Source organism: Gekko japonicus, unplaced genomic scaffold, assembly GCF_001447785.1.
Source record: "Gekko japonicus isolate JY-2015 unplaced genomic scaffold, Gekko_japonicus_V1.1 scaffold2901, whole genome shotgun sequence".
In the NCBI taxonomy this organism is placed as follows: Eukaryota; Metazoa; Chordata; class Lepidosauria; order Squamata; family Gekkonidae; genus Gekko; species Gekko japonicus.
The window spans coordinates 158,016-173,685 of record NW_015174923.1 but is presented as its reverse complement, the minus strand read 5'-3'; the positions used below and the strand labels follow the sequence as shown (position 1 = coordinate 173,685).

At 47.6% G+C, this 15,670-nt stretch overlaps 1 protein-coding gene across 1 annotated transcript in view; it reads left to right on the top strand.

Annotated features, from left to right (window-relative positions):
• The window catches only part of ZFAND2B (zinc finger, AN1-type domain 2B), a 12,001-nt gene extending 541 nt beyond the window's left edge, over window positions 1-11,460 (top strand). The window contains exons 2-9 of the mRNA XM_015425073.1: window positions 2,251-2,345; window positions 4,668-4,799; window positions 5,716-5,867; window positions 6,226-6,330; window positions 7,111-7,183; window positions 8,187-8,263; window positions 9,326-9,410; window positions 10,082-11,460. Coding sequence (XP_015280559.1) covers window positions 2,251-2,345; window positions 4,668-4,799; window positions 5,716-5,867; window positions 6,226-6,330; window positions 7,111-7,183; window positions 8,187-8,263; window positions 9,326-9,410; window positions 10,082-10,120 — 758 coding nt within the window. The 3' untranslated portion in view covers window positions 10,121-11,460. The remainder of the gene's footprint in view (window positions 1-2,250; window positions 2,346-4,667; window positions 4,800-5,715; window positions 5,868-6,225; window positions 6,331-7,110; window positions 7,184-8,186; window positions 8,264-9,325; window positions 9,411-10,081) is intronic.
• The last annotated feature ends 4,210 nt before the right edge of the window (window positions 11,461-15,670 follow it).

Genomic DNA, 15,670 nt, shown 5'->3' with positions numbered 1-15,670 from the left:
GTCTTAAAGGTGCCACTGGACTCTTTTGGATTGCAGGGGATGTGCAGATATGCCCTCACAGAGGAGGGAGAGCTTGTACCGGAATAAACCTTTGTCTTAAAGGTGCCACTGGACTCTTTTGGATTGCAGGGGATGTGCAGATATGCCCTCACAGAGGAGGGAGAGCTTGTACCGGAATAAACCTTTGTCTTAAAGGTGCCACTGGACTCTTTTGGATTGCTAGCTATGGGAGGGGATGCGCAGATCTGCCCTCACAGCGGAGGGAGAGCTTGTACCTGAAGGTGGGGGGGGGCCTCTGCAACTTACCTGGCTGCTTCTTGCTCCTCGTGGCCCAACTGAGGGCTGCAGGGGGCGGGGCTTGTTGCATGTGCCCGCCCCCTGGGCTCCTTACTGCCAGAGCTCCGCTCTTGTGTGCTCCCGCAGGAAATGACCCCTGGTGGTATGGCAGCCCTAAGGAGTACAGGGGAGAATCAAGGCTGCAGTGTTCCCTCTAAGCTGAGTTGGCGTGAGCCAGCTCACAGTTTCTTAGCCTCCAGCTCACAGATTTTTGCCCTCGCTCAGGGAGGAGGGCTCCAGGGCAAACTAACTTATGCAGTAGCCAAATTGCTTGCTCATAACGTCAATACTAGTAGCTCGCAAAGTAGAATTTTTGCTGACAAGACTCCACAGTTTAGAGAAGGAGCATAGCTGTTGATATCAGTCTCATATTGTATACTGGGGGGGGGGAGTGGAGACTTGGAACGAGGATTCTTTTGTTTTCTTCTCAGTACTGGAAGCTTAAGTGGTTTGTAGTAGGTGGACAAAGGAGCCTGAAGTGTCTGAGGTTCCTTGTGTGAAGTGCCTCCTAGGACTTGCAATGGGGAGGCCTCCAAGGTTCTGGTTGTTGAGAAAATCTGATATCTCCCCTACATTCAATGGACATACTTTGAACCTATTTATTTATTTATTACTTTCAATTTATGTCCCACCTGGCCGGGGAAATGGCAGCCAAGAAGTCCAGCAGTGGTTCTGTGGCCTGATCCATATGTCATCCTGCTGGTATGCTGCGGCTTGGGTAGCATCTCAGATGACGGGTTGTAGTTTATGGAGGATTAGTTGTAGACTACATATTTTGCATGTGGGGATGCTGCTGCTGCTATGGGAAAGCTGGTATTTGGAATTGTTTTAGAGAGCAGCTGGGTAAACTGGTGCTTCGCTGTGGAAAAGCATCTCTTGGTATGTGGCCACCTAAGAGCCCAGCTGGTGTCCCAGGTTTCTTCTGTGTTGAGTGTCATGGTGCAAATTCTATTCCCAGGAGAAATCAAGCAAGCATTAAAGCTCATGGCGCAGCCCTTGTTTTGTTTTTGAGCTACACAAGTCTCCCGTGGACACACTCTACGGATAATCAGACCTAGAAAGTAATGCTAACCTTGCTAGTTTCTGCAGGGCCCAAAATATGTCCACGCTGGAGGCCCATACAGGGGTTTCTTAGCTATTACGTATTACATTAGCTATTGGGATGGAATGCAAGCCCTCAGGGATACAAACCTGAACAGGCACACATACCATCCTCTATTGAAGGAGACATTTATTGAGAGCCAATGTGATGGAGTATCTGAAATGTTGGGCTAGGCCTGGAAAGACGATGAAAGCTCCCTCCCTCAGCTGAACCTACCTCAGGGTTGCTGTGAGGGTAAAATGGAGGAAGGGAAGAACCATGTGCACCAGGCCGATCACCTAGGGAGAAGGGTGGGATAAAAATGTGATAGTCAGAAAGTCTGACCAGTGTTTAGAATTTGTTCTGCTTATATTTGCACATATTGTGATGCAGTTTTTTCACTGCACACCAGGTTTTTCTATAGACATGGCCCCCTGCTGTGCAGTCTGTGGCTATATTTGTTTCTTGATCAAGTCATTATTCTGTGTGCGTGTCCGTTCCCATTTTATGAAAGCATTTCAGTCGGTGGTGGTTGTTTTTCAAAGATCCTGTTAGAAACAAGGTCAATGGATCTTTCCTGGTGGCACTGCTTTTGTTTAAGACCATCATAGTCATCACAGTAATTATGACTCCTTGATTGTATCCAAATCCTTTCCTATGTGTCCATTAAGTTCTTGGGAACTGAAACCAGGCACATGCCTTAAAATAAAGGCAACCCAGTCATTCCCTTATTATGGCACTTGGTAGAAGACCTGGATTGTCTGCTAGAGGCTTGCATGGGAGACTACTACAGCTCCTTCTCACATTATCGTCCTGTCCTTTCCTGCTCCCAGACTTTCTTCCCTTGAAATGTGATGCTTGCGGGGAGCTATTCTGTACCAACCATGTTGCCTATGCCCATCACAACTGCACTTCAGCTTACAAAAAGGTAAGTGAAACTGAAACGGGCAGAATTTGGGCTGGGTGCTTGGGTTACACTGGAATACGTCCAGCATTCAGGAAATACATCGTTCCCATTCTGTCCAAAGAGCAAAAGGCTAGAATTACCTTGCTTTGGAGGAAACTGTTTGCCTGCAGCCTTATGGAAGGCTAGCAAGATGGGAGGCTAGACCTTTAGTTGCTAAATAGGGCCAGCTGAGGAGTTTGTGGTCTTTGTGATAACCACGGGTCTCTCCCAGGCGACAAGTAGCCCATGAGATGGTACACGCTTTGCCAGTGGTCTGAAGCAGTCACTATTGACATGAGTTTGGATCCCACCCCAAATTACTGACTTTCTCCCCGACAGCATCCCACAGTGCCCCCTGAAATGCTGCCATGAAGGGGGAGTCAGAAGCCTGCAGTGGGAGAGGAGAATTGGTGAAAACCACCCTAACACGCAGTAGTCGGAATTGTTAAGTGGGATCCAACATATGGTGAGGAGAGGCTATATAGTTCCGTGGTGGAGCATCTTGTTTGGTATACAAGCTCCCAGAGTCAATCCATGGCTTCTCCAGTTAAAGACTGGGTAACAAGTGATGCTAAAGATCTCTGCCAAAGACCCAGGAGAGCTGCTGCCAGTCAGTGTGGACACTAGGCTAGATGGACCAGATGTGGCAGCTTCACATATAATTAAAATTATTACCTTTTGAAGGCCATCCTGTGGTCTCTAGGTTGGTCTCCTGTTTGAGACTCATGGAGGCAATTAGATCCAAGAACTTTTTTGATGGACCTTGATGACTATGTTTTCTTAATGGCTTGCTTAACCTGCGGAAGTAGCAGGTTTGTCCAACTATTGGCAAGTGGTTCCCAAGTACCCTTGCTCACTGCCTTGAAGGCTATGCCTAGGTGGTGATTGCTGTAAAGAAATGCTTCGCAGCCACCACTGTATCTGAAAGAACCATGTGGTGGAACTGCTAACAGGTGAAGACCAGCCGGAGAACCCAGAAACTTTTCAGCTGGAGGCTGAATCACTGTCTGCCTGCCATGATAATTTGCCACCTACTTTGCTAGCAAAGTAGCTCATGTTTTACTTAGTATCCAAGCAATGAATTTGAGTACTGAAATAGTTTGAGGTGATAAAACCTCAATCTCGGGCTGTTTATTTGAACAAATTTCAAAGGAGTAATCCTGGTATAGATTCAGCAGACATTTCCTACTTTGCGAAAAACCAGTCAGGTTTGGTGTAACTCTCCAGTTACAGGCAAATTAAAAGCAGGAAGCCAAATAAAACTTGACTTCAGTACCAGAACCACCCAAGACAACCTGGATAGGTTTGACTTGAAGTTCATCAGTATTGCCAATTAATATAGAGATGTATCATTGTGGGCATGAGAGCAAGTCATTTGCAAACTTGATCCATGGCCACTGTAGCTGGTGAAAAGTGTTCAGAAAAAAACAGCATCCAGTTGCTGGTTAGAAGAAAATATTGTCAGGTTACATTATGTCTGTAATGGTCCATCTCCTCCACAGAAAATCTAATCCCCCTAATTCCCAAGCCAGTCACTGTCCTTTCTGCAGCTTCTCTGTTTGGTGAACAGGATTGGGAATGTGGCTGCTTTGCTATGCCCCTAGCTGTTGGGAGTTCCTGGCCACCCACCAAGGTGTTACCTTGAATGTGAAATTGCCGTTGCCTCGAATGTTAATCTCTGCCTGGAAATCAATTGGGGACATTGTGCCTTATTGTCCTTTACTGTTTATTGTAAGGTGTTGGTTCCTAGTCCCCTTTCACAAGGGTCTTTTTTCCTACCTCTGACTTGGTGTTTGAGACCTTTGAAGCAGAACATCTAAAGACTTGGGCTTTGGTGCCATCTCTACACCCTTTCCTTCCTGTCTGACACAGGCCTTGTGACCTCTTTGCTTGGTTCAGTACTGAGCTACGGCTGAGGACTGGAAGTCAGGCAGATAATAGAAGTTGAATCCTGGTGAGAATGATGGCAAGACCAGCTTAGCTTAGCTGATTTTTTTTTAAGCCAAGCATAAGATTACTTGGAGCAAAGTAGACCTAAAATAAGAAAAATGGTTATTAACTCCTTAATTTTATCTATCAGCGACACAAAAGAATGGTGTGCACAGGCTTTTTCAGTAAGCTGTTGTAAAACTTTGGAACTCACTTCCCTCTGAGGCTTCTCAAAATCAGAGCTTGAGCATATTCTGTAAGACTTCATTTTGGGGTTGATTGTTTGGGAGCAACTTAGCTCACTAGGCTACTGTATACTAAATGGATGAAAAGGCTGCCCCTTGAGCATCAGCTTAACCTCTGTTCTGTGCCCAGGATGTGCAGGTCCCTGTGTGCCCACTCTGCAGCACGCCCATTCCTGTGAAGCGTGGAGAGATGCCTGATATTGTGGTGGGTGCACACATAGACCAGGACTGCAAATCGGACCCAGCACAGCGTAAGCGCAAGGTAGGAAGTAACTGCCTGTGGTGGGGCTTTGCTTTGAGCCCACCAGAATCAGGTGCGTCCAAAGCCTGAGTCACCTGCCCAGATGAGGTTCCTCCTGTTGAGTGAGGGCAGTTGGTTGCTTGCAGCCAAACCCCAGTGGGCTTTGGAACATGTCTCATGAACAGTGCACAGCATGGCCTCAATCCAGGTGATGAGGGGTCCCATCAGTGGTACTGTGGCAGAGGCGTGATCAGCCAAAAACTGTGGGCATTGAAAAAACTGTGACAGCAGGAGAGAGTTTTGTGACAAGACTGAGGTGTGTCAGCAGAGTTCTCTGAGGCTAAAAAATCCTGTTTGTTGCCTAAGAGCTGGATTAGAACCAAGTGGGTTCAAAGTGCCAGATTTTTTTATAACATTTTTTATTTTTACAACAAACACATCAAACAAACAAAAAAGACATAAAACGGGGGTTACAAAGAGTTTCCAGTTATATCTGTTACAATACCTCCTACCTTATAATAAATGTATAAATCGTTTTCATTCACCATGTATTCATATCCATGTTTGCTCCATTATATTTAAAACTAAATTCTAGAATATCTCAGATACAATATTGTAAGACTTAACTGTTCATTTATTGTATTATTCCAGCCATTTATAAAATCTTGTCCATGTATTCTGAAGTCTCCCTTCTTCTTGCCCTCTCAAAAATAAAGTCAGTTTATCGATCTCAGCAGTTTCAAGAGTTTTGTCTAACATTTCCTCTTTTGAGGGTATTTCATCTTTCCTCCAGTATTTAAAGTGCAAGATCAAGAGTGTTATTCAAGGGCCGCCATCTTCCCATCCCTTTGGGCCGAGGGGCTTCCTGGGTGCAAGGCAGGCAGGAGCTTCTTGTTTCTAGGCTCTTCATCAGCCATAACTGCATCTGTCTACCTAGATCTTCACCAACAAGTGTCAGCGGCCTGGCTGCAAGCAGCGGGAGATGATGAAGGTTGTTTGTGACCAGTGTCACGGCAACTTCTGCCTCAAGCACCGACACCCACTGGATCATGACTGCAGTGGGGCTGGGCACCCGCTCTCCAAGGCAGGGTAAAGGTGGAACGGGGGGTGTCCTGGGTAAACGGTGTGTGGGTGGCTGCGCATCTGTGCTGGATCTGTGAGTGCAGTCTTGGTGCACATCTTACCGTCTTCTCCACCCTTGATTGTTGATCTATGAAAGTATTTTGGGATTGGTATGCGAAGCATGTTCTTCCTCTGATGTTGTGAACATCCTTGGCACTTGCTCAGCTGGCTGCATCTACAGCTGAGATTAGCTGAGAGTGACAGGCCCAGAAGCAGCACTGGTGTTGCTGAGAGCTGTTTCCGTGAAAGGTGATGGCAGGGAAGGGTTTGGTGCCGTAATGAGCATGCTGTTGTCCCTACTTAGTTACTGTGCTTCCTTCTGCAGGCACGCGGCCATTGGCAGAGCGCAAAAGTCAACCAAAGCATCTGCATGCACTCCGTCCAGCAGTGGGGCCAAGAGGTCTGTTGCATGTCCACCAACCCCCAGCAGGTATCAAAACAACCACTTTTCCCTGTTCTGTCTTCCTGAACATAAGAAGAGCCCTGCTGGATCAGACCAGTGGTCCAGCATCCCATTTCACACAGTTACCCTGAGACAGCCAACAAGCAGGGCACAGAGGCCAGTGCCTTCCCTAGGTTCTTCTTTTAGTTATAGCCTATAGTACTCGTGGAGCTGCGGTGGCTCAAGTGGTTAAGACGCTGAACTGCAGGCTGTGGAAGGTCGGTAGTTCAGCAGTTCGAGACCCGAGTGTGCCGCATGACGGAGTGAGCTCCCGTCTCTGGTTCCAGCTCCTGCCAACCTAGCAGTTCGAAAGCAAGACATTGCAAGTAGATAAATAGGTACCGCTTCAGTGGGAAGGGAACAGCGTTCTGTGCGCCTTGGTGTTTAGTCATGCCAGCCACATGACCACAGAAACATCTTCGGACAGCGCTGGCTCTTTGGCTTTGAAACGGAGATGAGCAGCACAACCCTAGAGTCGGACTCGACTGGCTTTCGAGCAAGGGAAACCTTTACCTTTACCTATACTACTCTCAGGAGATACCATAGCATTAATGATCCCTGTCATTTCCCTCCCCTAATGTTTGGCTATGGCCTATCTAACAATGACTTACCATGGCGCGGGTGTGTGTGTTTCCATTCAGACCAGCCTTCTTCCTGTTTGACGTTGCTTTCTGCCACGTCGGGCCACTCATTCCAGTGAGTTCCCAGCCCACTTGGTGTGTGCATGATTTGCACTGATTTGACCCCTTTTCTCTCCTTTGCATGCAGAGCCAGTGAGATGGTAAGAGCCCCCCAGCCCCAAAGGATATCTCCTCCATCTGTTGCCCTACAGAACGGACTGGTGAGTGGTGGTCCACAAGCTGGACACTCAGACTCAAAGTTACTCCTCTCTCAATATGTTGTTGGCACTGGAGAGCATCCTCCATACACATGCATACCACTCCCCTTCAGAATGGGTAGTTGTGTCCCATGTAAGAATATAGTGGCTGCTTTAAAAAGATACAAAACAAAACACACCCCAGCTCCAAATTGTTTAGAACCTTGGGGGGGGGGGGGAAATCAGAATATGGAATGGAAGCTACAAGGAACAAGAATTAGCAAAGATGCATATTTTGTGGCTTAAAATAGCAACTTGAAAAGCAAAATGTATTCTCCAAGTCCACTGTGGTCCTGCTACCACCAAAGATAACCATTATAAGAATTTGATTCAAACCAGAATTCAAAAGGAAAAGAAACAGATTTGTCAGCTTCCAGAAAGAATTTGGGTAAAGAGGAATTGTGCGTATTTCTCCTGACTACACTAACGAGGGTATGTTCTGCTGTGTTGGCTCAGAGAGTAAGACACTGAACTGCAGACCAGAAGGTCTGTAGTTCGGCAGTTCGAGACCCAAGTGTCACATGACGGAGTGAGCTCCCATCTCTGGCCCCAGCTCCTGCCAACCTAGCAATTCGAAAGCAAGAAATTGCAAGTAGATAAATAGGTCCCGCTTCGGTGGGAAGATAACAGCGTTCTGTGCGCCTCGGCATTTAGTCATGCCAGCCACATGACCATGGAGAAGTCTTCGGACAGCGCTGGTTCTTCAGCTTGGAAATGGAGATGAGCACCACATCCCTAGGGTCGGATTCGACTGGCTTTCCAGCAAGGGAAATTTTACCTTCATTAGCACGTTCCAAAAAATGCAAATTAGCTTGATGCTGAATTGACTGATGTGCATAAGTTATTGTCAGCTCTAAGGATAGGGGGGAAACCCCATCCAAACTCTTGGAATCCACAGAGCCCTGCAGGCAGTAAAAGGTGACCAGGCTGACTCGGTTAGTAGGAATCTGGTTTTGTGCTCTTTCAGAGCGAGGAGGAAGCGCTGCAACAAGCCTTGGAGATGTCTCTGGCAGAGACGGTGTCCACCCAACCACAGTCCCGCAGGTAAAGCACAGTGGTGATTACCCTTAAGAAGCAAGAATTAATTGGAATCTGCGTGTGTGTAATAGTCTGGCAGGGTGAAGAGGGCTGCCCTGTCCTGCTGGGACTGCAGCGTGGTTAGGCTGCCCCCGGTTCACTGATTCTCTCTTGACACTAAAGGCCCAGCTCTCCTCTTCTTATGTCTGTTGGAGGCTCTTAGGTCTGTGGTCCACAGGCCTCTAATGGGGTATCAGCTCTGTCCCGGGGGGGGGGGGTGTTTGCATGTCACGTCACCTTCCCGTGTTTGGTGTAGTGGTTAAGTGCGCGGACTCTAATCTGGGAGAACCGGGTTTGATTCCCCACTCCTCCACTTGCAGCTGCTGGATGACCTTGGGCAAGCCGTAGTTCTGATAAGAGCTGTCCTTGAAAAAGAGCAGTTTCTGTCAAGAGCTCTCTCAGCCCCACCTACCTCACAGGGTGTCTGTTGTGCGGAGGGGAAGGGAAAGGAGTTTGTCAGCCGCTCTGAGACACCTTTGGGTAGTGAAGGGCCAGGTATAAATCCAATCTCTTCTCTTCTTCTTCCTTGCATGAGCAATCCAAGGGCCCAACTACTGATGTTACAGCGGATCCATGGTTGATTGGATCTCTTGATGTGTAATTTTTGCCTTAAAAAGCAGCCACAGGGAGCTATGAAATGGACAGGGGGTGTTATCAGTTTCCTTGATCAAACCCCCTTCTTTAAAGAACTGTTTTAGAGAGATTCTCCCCTGCAGCTGTCTCTTTTTCCCCCTCACCATCATTGGGAAGCCTCTTTTGATCACAGAAATGGGCCAGAGGTAAAGTTTACGCTGTCCTCCCCCCACACACACACACATGCCTATTGCAGCCTTGATTCTGCCCCGTCCCGGATCCTTTTTGAGGCTAAGTTATATGTCCGGGAGGCTCTGAAGACAGATCCCCAGCATGGGTGCCATTCGTCCCAGCTGTGGTGTGTGTACCCTGTATTGAGATGAATGTGCTAGGGAGCTGGGGGAGGAATCCTAATTGCACAGCATGTCTGACTCATCCAGTCTCTGTCTGCAACAGCACCCAGGAGGAGGAAGATCTGGCACTGGCTCAGGCCCTATCAGCTAGCGAGGAGGAATACCGGCGGCGGCAGCAGCAGCAGCAGGTGAGCGAACTGAGGGGGTTCCCCTTGGATTGGCCCCCGCTGATCCTGGGCACAATCTCAGAGTATTGGTGGAGGCTTTGCTATGGGCATATGGAAGCCCCTGGTATCCCTGCAAAAGGCATCCAGGGCTCAACTAATGTAACTACTGGAGCCAGATGAGAAACGGTGGTTCTGCCTCCTCTGGGTCTTCTCCCAGCAGTCCTCTGGGATGATGGAAGTTCTTCCAGGTAGGGTTTTAGCTTTGTTGAGATAAATGCCATTCTTTTTGGGAAGGTTATCAAAAACTAATTGCCTCGCACCAGCATGGGAGAGATTCTGCCTAAGCTTTTCAGTCGCCTTCACTGTGAGAAGGCCTCTTAGCCACAAGGGTGCCTTTTTAAAGTGATTAGACCAATGCACTGAGGATATGTCTCTCAATAGCTATTCCCTGTAATGGCTTGACAGGATTTTAGGAATCAAGGAATCACCTGTGAATCAGGGAACTGTGTCTACTTTAGCTATTATGAATGCAGAACTGCAGGAGCAGTAGTTCCATTGAGTTACTACGGATGGCATTAGAAGGCTGTGAGCTTGTATGTGTGGCATAAGGTTCTGTTGCTTTGTTCTAGTGGGAGGGGTGCGAATTCACTTTCATTCTGGCTGTTCTCTCCTTTCACTTGTTTCTGCTCTAGGCTCGAAGCTCAAAGCCGTCCAACTGCTGCCTCTCCTGAGTGCAAAGAGTGCCGGTCAGCATGAGAACTCCTCCTCGCCACGATGGTTCTTCTTCTATACTTCCAGGGGTCATTGTCTCCTGCTGCTCCCTCAGGGCTACTAACAACTGACCAAAGGCTGCACCTCTGCCCTCCTAGAGCATCTTTAGCCACACAGTGGTTGTCCTGTTGCACTGTGACCATGTTAAGCCTTCAGGGGCAGGGGGCTGCAGCGTTTCTGGCCCTGGATGGAGGAGGGAATGGTAACGTTGGAACAGCAGCCCCTCCACCACAGGGGGTAGGTCACAGCAGGGGAAAAGGATGGCCTGGCAGGTATCATTGGCATTGGTGGAGTTAGACCTCAGACTTTTATTGAGTTTGGGAGGTCTGAGGAGTTTGGAGGAGCCTTACTCGTGGTTGGTCTCTTTCCTTTGTGGTAGTCCTGTGGTTGGACAGCAGGTGGTGCTAAATGCTTTGACAGTGAGGGGTTCCCACTTCATTATTGGTGCTGTTGTTGTACCGATTTCCTGACACTTGCACACTTAGCCGTTCCAGCAGCAGGAGTGTTCAGATAATGGGAAGCACCATGCAGCGTGACACCCTGATTGGTCCGTGCAACCCTTTCCCTGCTGGCAGATGATGGTGTGTCCTCCCTTTACTGTGGCTGCCGGCCCATTGCCATGACTGCAGTGCTCAGCCTCTTCTTGCAAAATCTGCCAAAGATCAGCCTCGCAGTGGCTAGCTGGTAGCCTTGTAGTGGTAGGGGCAGGGGACTGTTCGCTTTCAGTAGGCGACTTCTTTACATTGCATATTGCACAGCTGGCTGGCCCCAGGTGTGGTGCCCATACCTCAATGACTGTTTGCATGCCTGGCTGCCTGCTTGTCTCTGTCTGACACATGCTTTCACAGCCCTATACCTCCAGTTCTATTGCCCTGTAGCACTGACCAGAGTCTCTCTCCCACTGCGGTCTGCAGGGGCACCTCACCATCCAGTGCTCCGTGCCTTTGCTGGACTGCTTAGGGATTGGACCAAGGAAAAGGGCATTGTAGAAAAGCTGGTGGAAGTCAATAAACTTGCACACACAAGTAGTTCTCTTTCTCATCATCTTTGCCGTTCAAGACCATCCATCCTTGACTGTGGTGGGATGGGAATACACGGGCAGGGGTTTCTCTGGCACACAAATCAGCAGTTGATATGGGGTTGTTTCCTGTAGAGTAATATTTCCCTATGTTGCTCAGATGTAACTTGACCTAGGGTGGAAGGATTTAAATCAGTGCAGTTGTCAAGTTTCTTGTTTTGGAATTTTTGGTGTGTGTTTTTTTTCCTGAATCCACCACAAATAACAGACAACAATAAAGAAAAGATGGTAGTTTGTGACTAAGTGGATCTCAAAGAAACCCATGAACTATATCTGCTTGGACATGAGAGCCAAGTTTCTGTTTGAGTCTCTTTATACATGTGCACAAATGCTAAGCAGCATCACTAGGGGTGTGCAAAAAATAAATAAATTTGGCGCGATTCATATTCTGCCAAATTGGGCAGAATCAATTTCGGCTGGCAAGAAGACTCCTGCATGTCAATTTCGGGCAGGGTAGCTGCCGGAGCCTCTCCCCAAGATACCCACCAAGTTATGTTTTCCCCACCATAGAGAACAATGGAGGCGATGGGGGCAACCTGTTTGGGGGCCCATAGAATTAGACCCCCTGGTCCAATGTTCTTGAAACTTGGTGGGTATCTTGGAGAGAGGCTCCAGTAGCTGCCCTACGAGTTTGGAGCCTCTCCCTCAAACCCCCTCCCCTCCAGCCCCCAGAATATAGCCTATGTTTTCGCCATTGATTTCAATGGCCCATAGGATATAATGGGGCTGAATTGCCGCCGAAATTCGGCGGCAAGCCAATTCAGATCAGAGACTCTGAATCGGCCCACAGGGGCCCAAATGGGCCATTTTCAGGGGTGCATTCGGTTCAGACGAACCGAATGCACATCCCTAAGCATCACTTAGAGGAAGGCTGAGGTACATTCTTAAGTGTTAAAAAGGCTTTCCAGAAGTAAAGGCTGACAGTTACTGGATGAAATATTTATTTTCCATCTCTTGCAAAAACAGTGTTGTGTCATACTTTGAAACTGAACACATTACAGAACATAAGATTATTACAGTAGATAATCCTGATATAAGACTGATTGCTCTTGAATCCTGGTGCCTTTGACCAATCAGTAAGAAGCCCACCACAAACCTTGCAAGGCAAGACATTGCCGGATTGTGACCTCATACATTACCCTATGGTTCTAACTCCGTGTGTGAGATGGATGGTTGCCATTTAGTTTTAAGAGATTATGTGTCGTTTTATACTTCACTCTCCCTTTGGGCAGTTCACTCTTTTAAAAAGAGAGAAGGAGTGATAGATTTTTTTTAAAAGTTTAATTAAAAATAAAATTCCCTCTGTTTTTTCCTGAATATAATGAATCATTGGTAGAAAAGAGGCAGGCTGAGCACGCTGCCCCCCCACACACACACACACTGCTGTGTGCTTCTGGCCCTTGGTGCCCTCGTTGGGACTGAATTGTGGACGCATTGGCTTCTCTGTGCCTTTGGTACTGGAGTAGTTGGATTAAGAAAACTCCCCGTCACTTTCGGATTACAAAGGTTGTCCCTCCAATCCACTTTAGGGGAAGGCTGAGCCTGACTCAGTGGGGTGGGGAGAAGGAGGCTGGTAGAAGAGGGAGATAGTTGAACCAAAGCATGTACTTTTGAAAGAATAATATTGCAGCAGTGTTATTCGATAATGGAGCAGGTGGGTCTAGGGATATGGCCCCAACAGCTGTCACTTGCAGCACAGTCAGAAAATGACCTTGGCCTCAGGAAGTCAGGCACAACTTGTGAACCACCAAGATTAACATTGCCATCAACCATGTGCAGGAGCCTACCAAGAATGTGGAAGACCTCCTGTTTTTAATGGCTTCCTAGGCTTGGGAAGGATAAAAACGAGTTGCCAAGTACCTAGCAGGCCACAGTATACACAGCTGGTGGGTTGCATTCTGCTTGGGAGATCACGAGTTACACAGGTCTAGCCCAAAACATACAGAGGCATTCCATGCCCGCAATGGTCTTGCCACAGATGTTTGGGAATAGGCCGGGGAATGTATAGGTGAAGGAATAGTAGGAATGCTTTGTTTACTGCTGAGGGATATATAAATTAGGCAGCTGCCACATGCAGAAGCTACTTGATGATAGTCAATCCTCCCTTAATACATTTCAGCTTGCAGCTTTCCCTCCATGGAGATTCTTGTAGTGTATGTATAGTTGATGCAAACAGTACCCTAAATGGGCTCTTTTTCTTTGAGTGAAGCTATTCACTGTGAAGTTTCGCAGCCCTGGTATAAGCTATGTGTCTTTCCTTCTAACCTACCTCACAAGGCTATTGTGAGGGGAAATGGAGGGGATGAGATCAGTGTAAGTAGCTGTGGGGGCAAAAGGCATGGTATAAATGAATTAGAGGAGGAGGAGGATTTGGGGCCAAATGCACTCAAAAGATTTACTGACTTCAGTTCTTTTGTTTGCTTATGCAGGGAATTAGTTCAGGTTCTATAAATCCATTGCTAAGTCTTTCATCTTTGGGGTGAGAGAAGCTGAAGGCTAATGGCTGAGGGGGGTGAGTCAAGTTCTCAAATCAAATCTACAAAGGTCTTAGACAAGCTGCCATTCTGCATCTTAAAAATGGAGGCAATAGGACTGACCCATCGTACAGGGCAGTTGTAGGAATTTAGATAATATAGGTGAAGTACTTTGTACATTTCAAATGTGCCACATGTAGTATATATGATGGCAGAAAAAGTGTACTTTAGGACTGAGGTTCTTTATGAAAGTGACTGGGGGGGGGCCTTCACTGACTGCTGGTCCTCTCTGCTGAAGGCTTGTCTGGTGCCCATTTACTAACAGCCTGCAAGCCATTTCATAAATTACAGTTTTAGGTAATATTCGTACAGATAATTTTAAAAAGGTAAAGGTTCCCTTGCTCAAAAGCCAGTCGAATCCGACTCTAGGGTTGCGGTGCTCATCTCCGTTTCAAAGCCGAAGAGCCAGCGCTGTCCAAAGACGTTTCCGTGGTCACGTGGCCAGCATGACTAAACACCAAGGTGCACGGAACGCTGTTACCTTCCCACTGAAGTGGTACCTATTTATCTACTTGCAATGTCTTGCTTTCGAACTGCTAGGTTGGCAGTTAATTTAGGTACACATTTAAAAATGTAGTATACATCATTTAAATTTTTTTTTTTTAAATGCAGCTGTGATCGCAATGGGACATGTGACTCATTGGTAGAGCATTGGATTTGCACGCCACAAGTCCCAGGCTCAATCCCCAGTGTCTCCAGAACAGGTTGGAGGCCCTGTGGAAGAGGCTGGCACCTTGGAGAGCGGCTGCCAGTCTGAGTAGACGAGACTGCCCTTTATAGATCAAGGGCCTCGCTCAGTATAGGACAGCCTTGTGTTCATGAGGTGCATTTCATGTTGAGTGTCCAAGCGTCATGTGCTCTGTAGCAGTAGTGGAGACCCATATCTTTGGGCTGACTACCATGAAGTGGTCTATGGGGGTATATGAGGGGCAAGAGGTATAGGCCCCTGAAAGAAGGGGAACTCAGGACAGTAAAGGTACTGGCTGTGATATGAATACACTACAAGACTTCAGCAAGGTTTCCAGCCGTCCTAAGTTTTGCTCGGGCATTCTAGCATCCACTTGTCACATCCATTGTGCTTGCTGTGTTGGACCCCTGTATTGCTGTGACCTAAAAGGCAGGCAAGGAGCGCTGTGCTGCCTCAAAGACCAACAGCCTTTTCAGAAGCAAAGCTGAATTTATCTTTCAGCCCTTCTTCCTTAAGCACAAATTATTTGGATTCTGTTTCGAAGGTGATTGGAAGCCATGTGAGATGAAGAAATTTGTTTATTTATCTTTGAATTTATATCCCGCCCTACCCCGAAGGCTCAGGGCGGCTAACAGGAGACACAGAGTGCCAAGATTAAAACAAATAAAAACAAACATAGCATAAAACAATAAAATACAATAACAAAATATCAGTGCTCCATTTGTCACAAGATGGGGTAGATCTTAATCCCAACGGTAACATTCCCATAGTCTGCCATTCCTCCTCCTGCCAGGGTCACCTCACACCCCAAAGGGACCAGGTAGTGGTGGCGGCGGCTCCTACTCAAAAGCCTGGCGGAAGAGCTCCGTCTTGCAGGCCCTGTGGAACTGAGAAAGATCCCGCAGGGCCCGGATCTCCTCCGGGAGCTCCTTCCACTAAGTAGGAGCCGCCACCAAAAATGCCCTGGCTCTGGTCACTGCAAATTCAATGTCCCTGGGGCCTGGAATTTCCAGGAGATGATGACTCCCCGAACATATGGGGAAAGTCGGTCCCTCAGGTAGGCTGGACCGTGGCCATAAAGGGCTTTAAAGGTAGGAACCAGCACTTTGAAGCGAATCCGGTATGCTACTGGCAGCCAGTGCAGCGCTTTCAGCAAAGGCTGAATGTGGTCCCTCCTAGAGAGACCCATCAACAGTCTGGCTGCAGCATT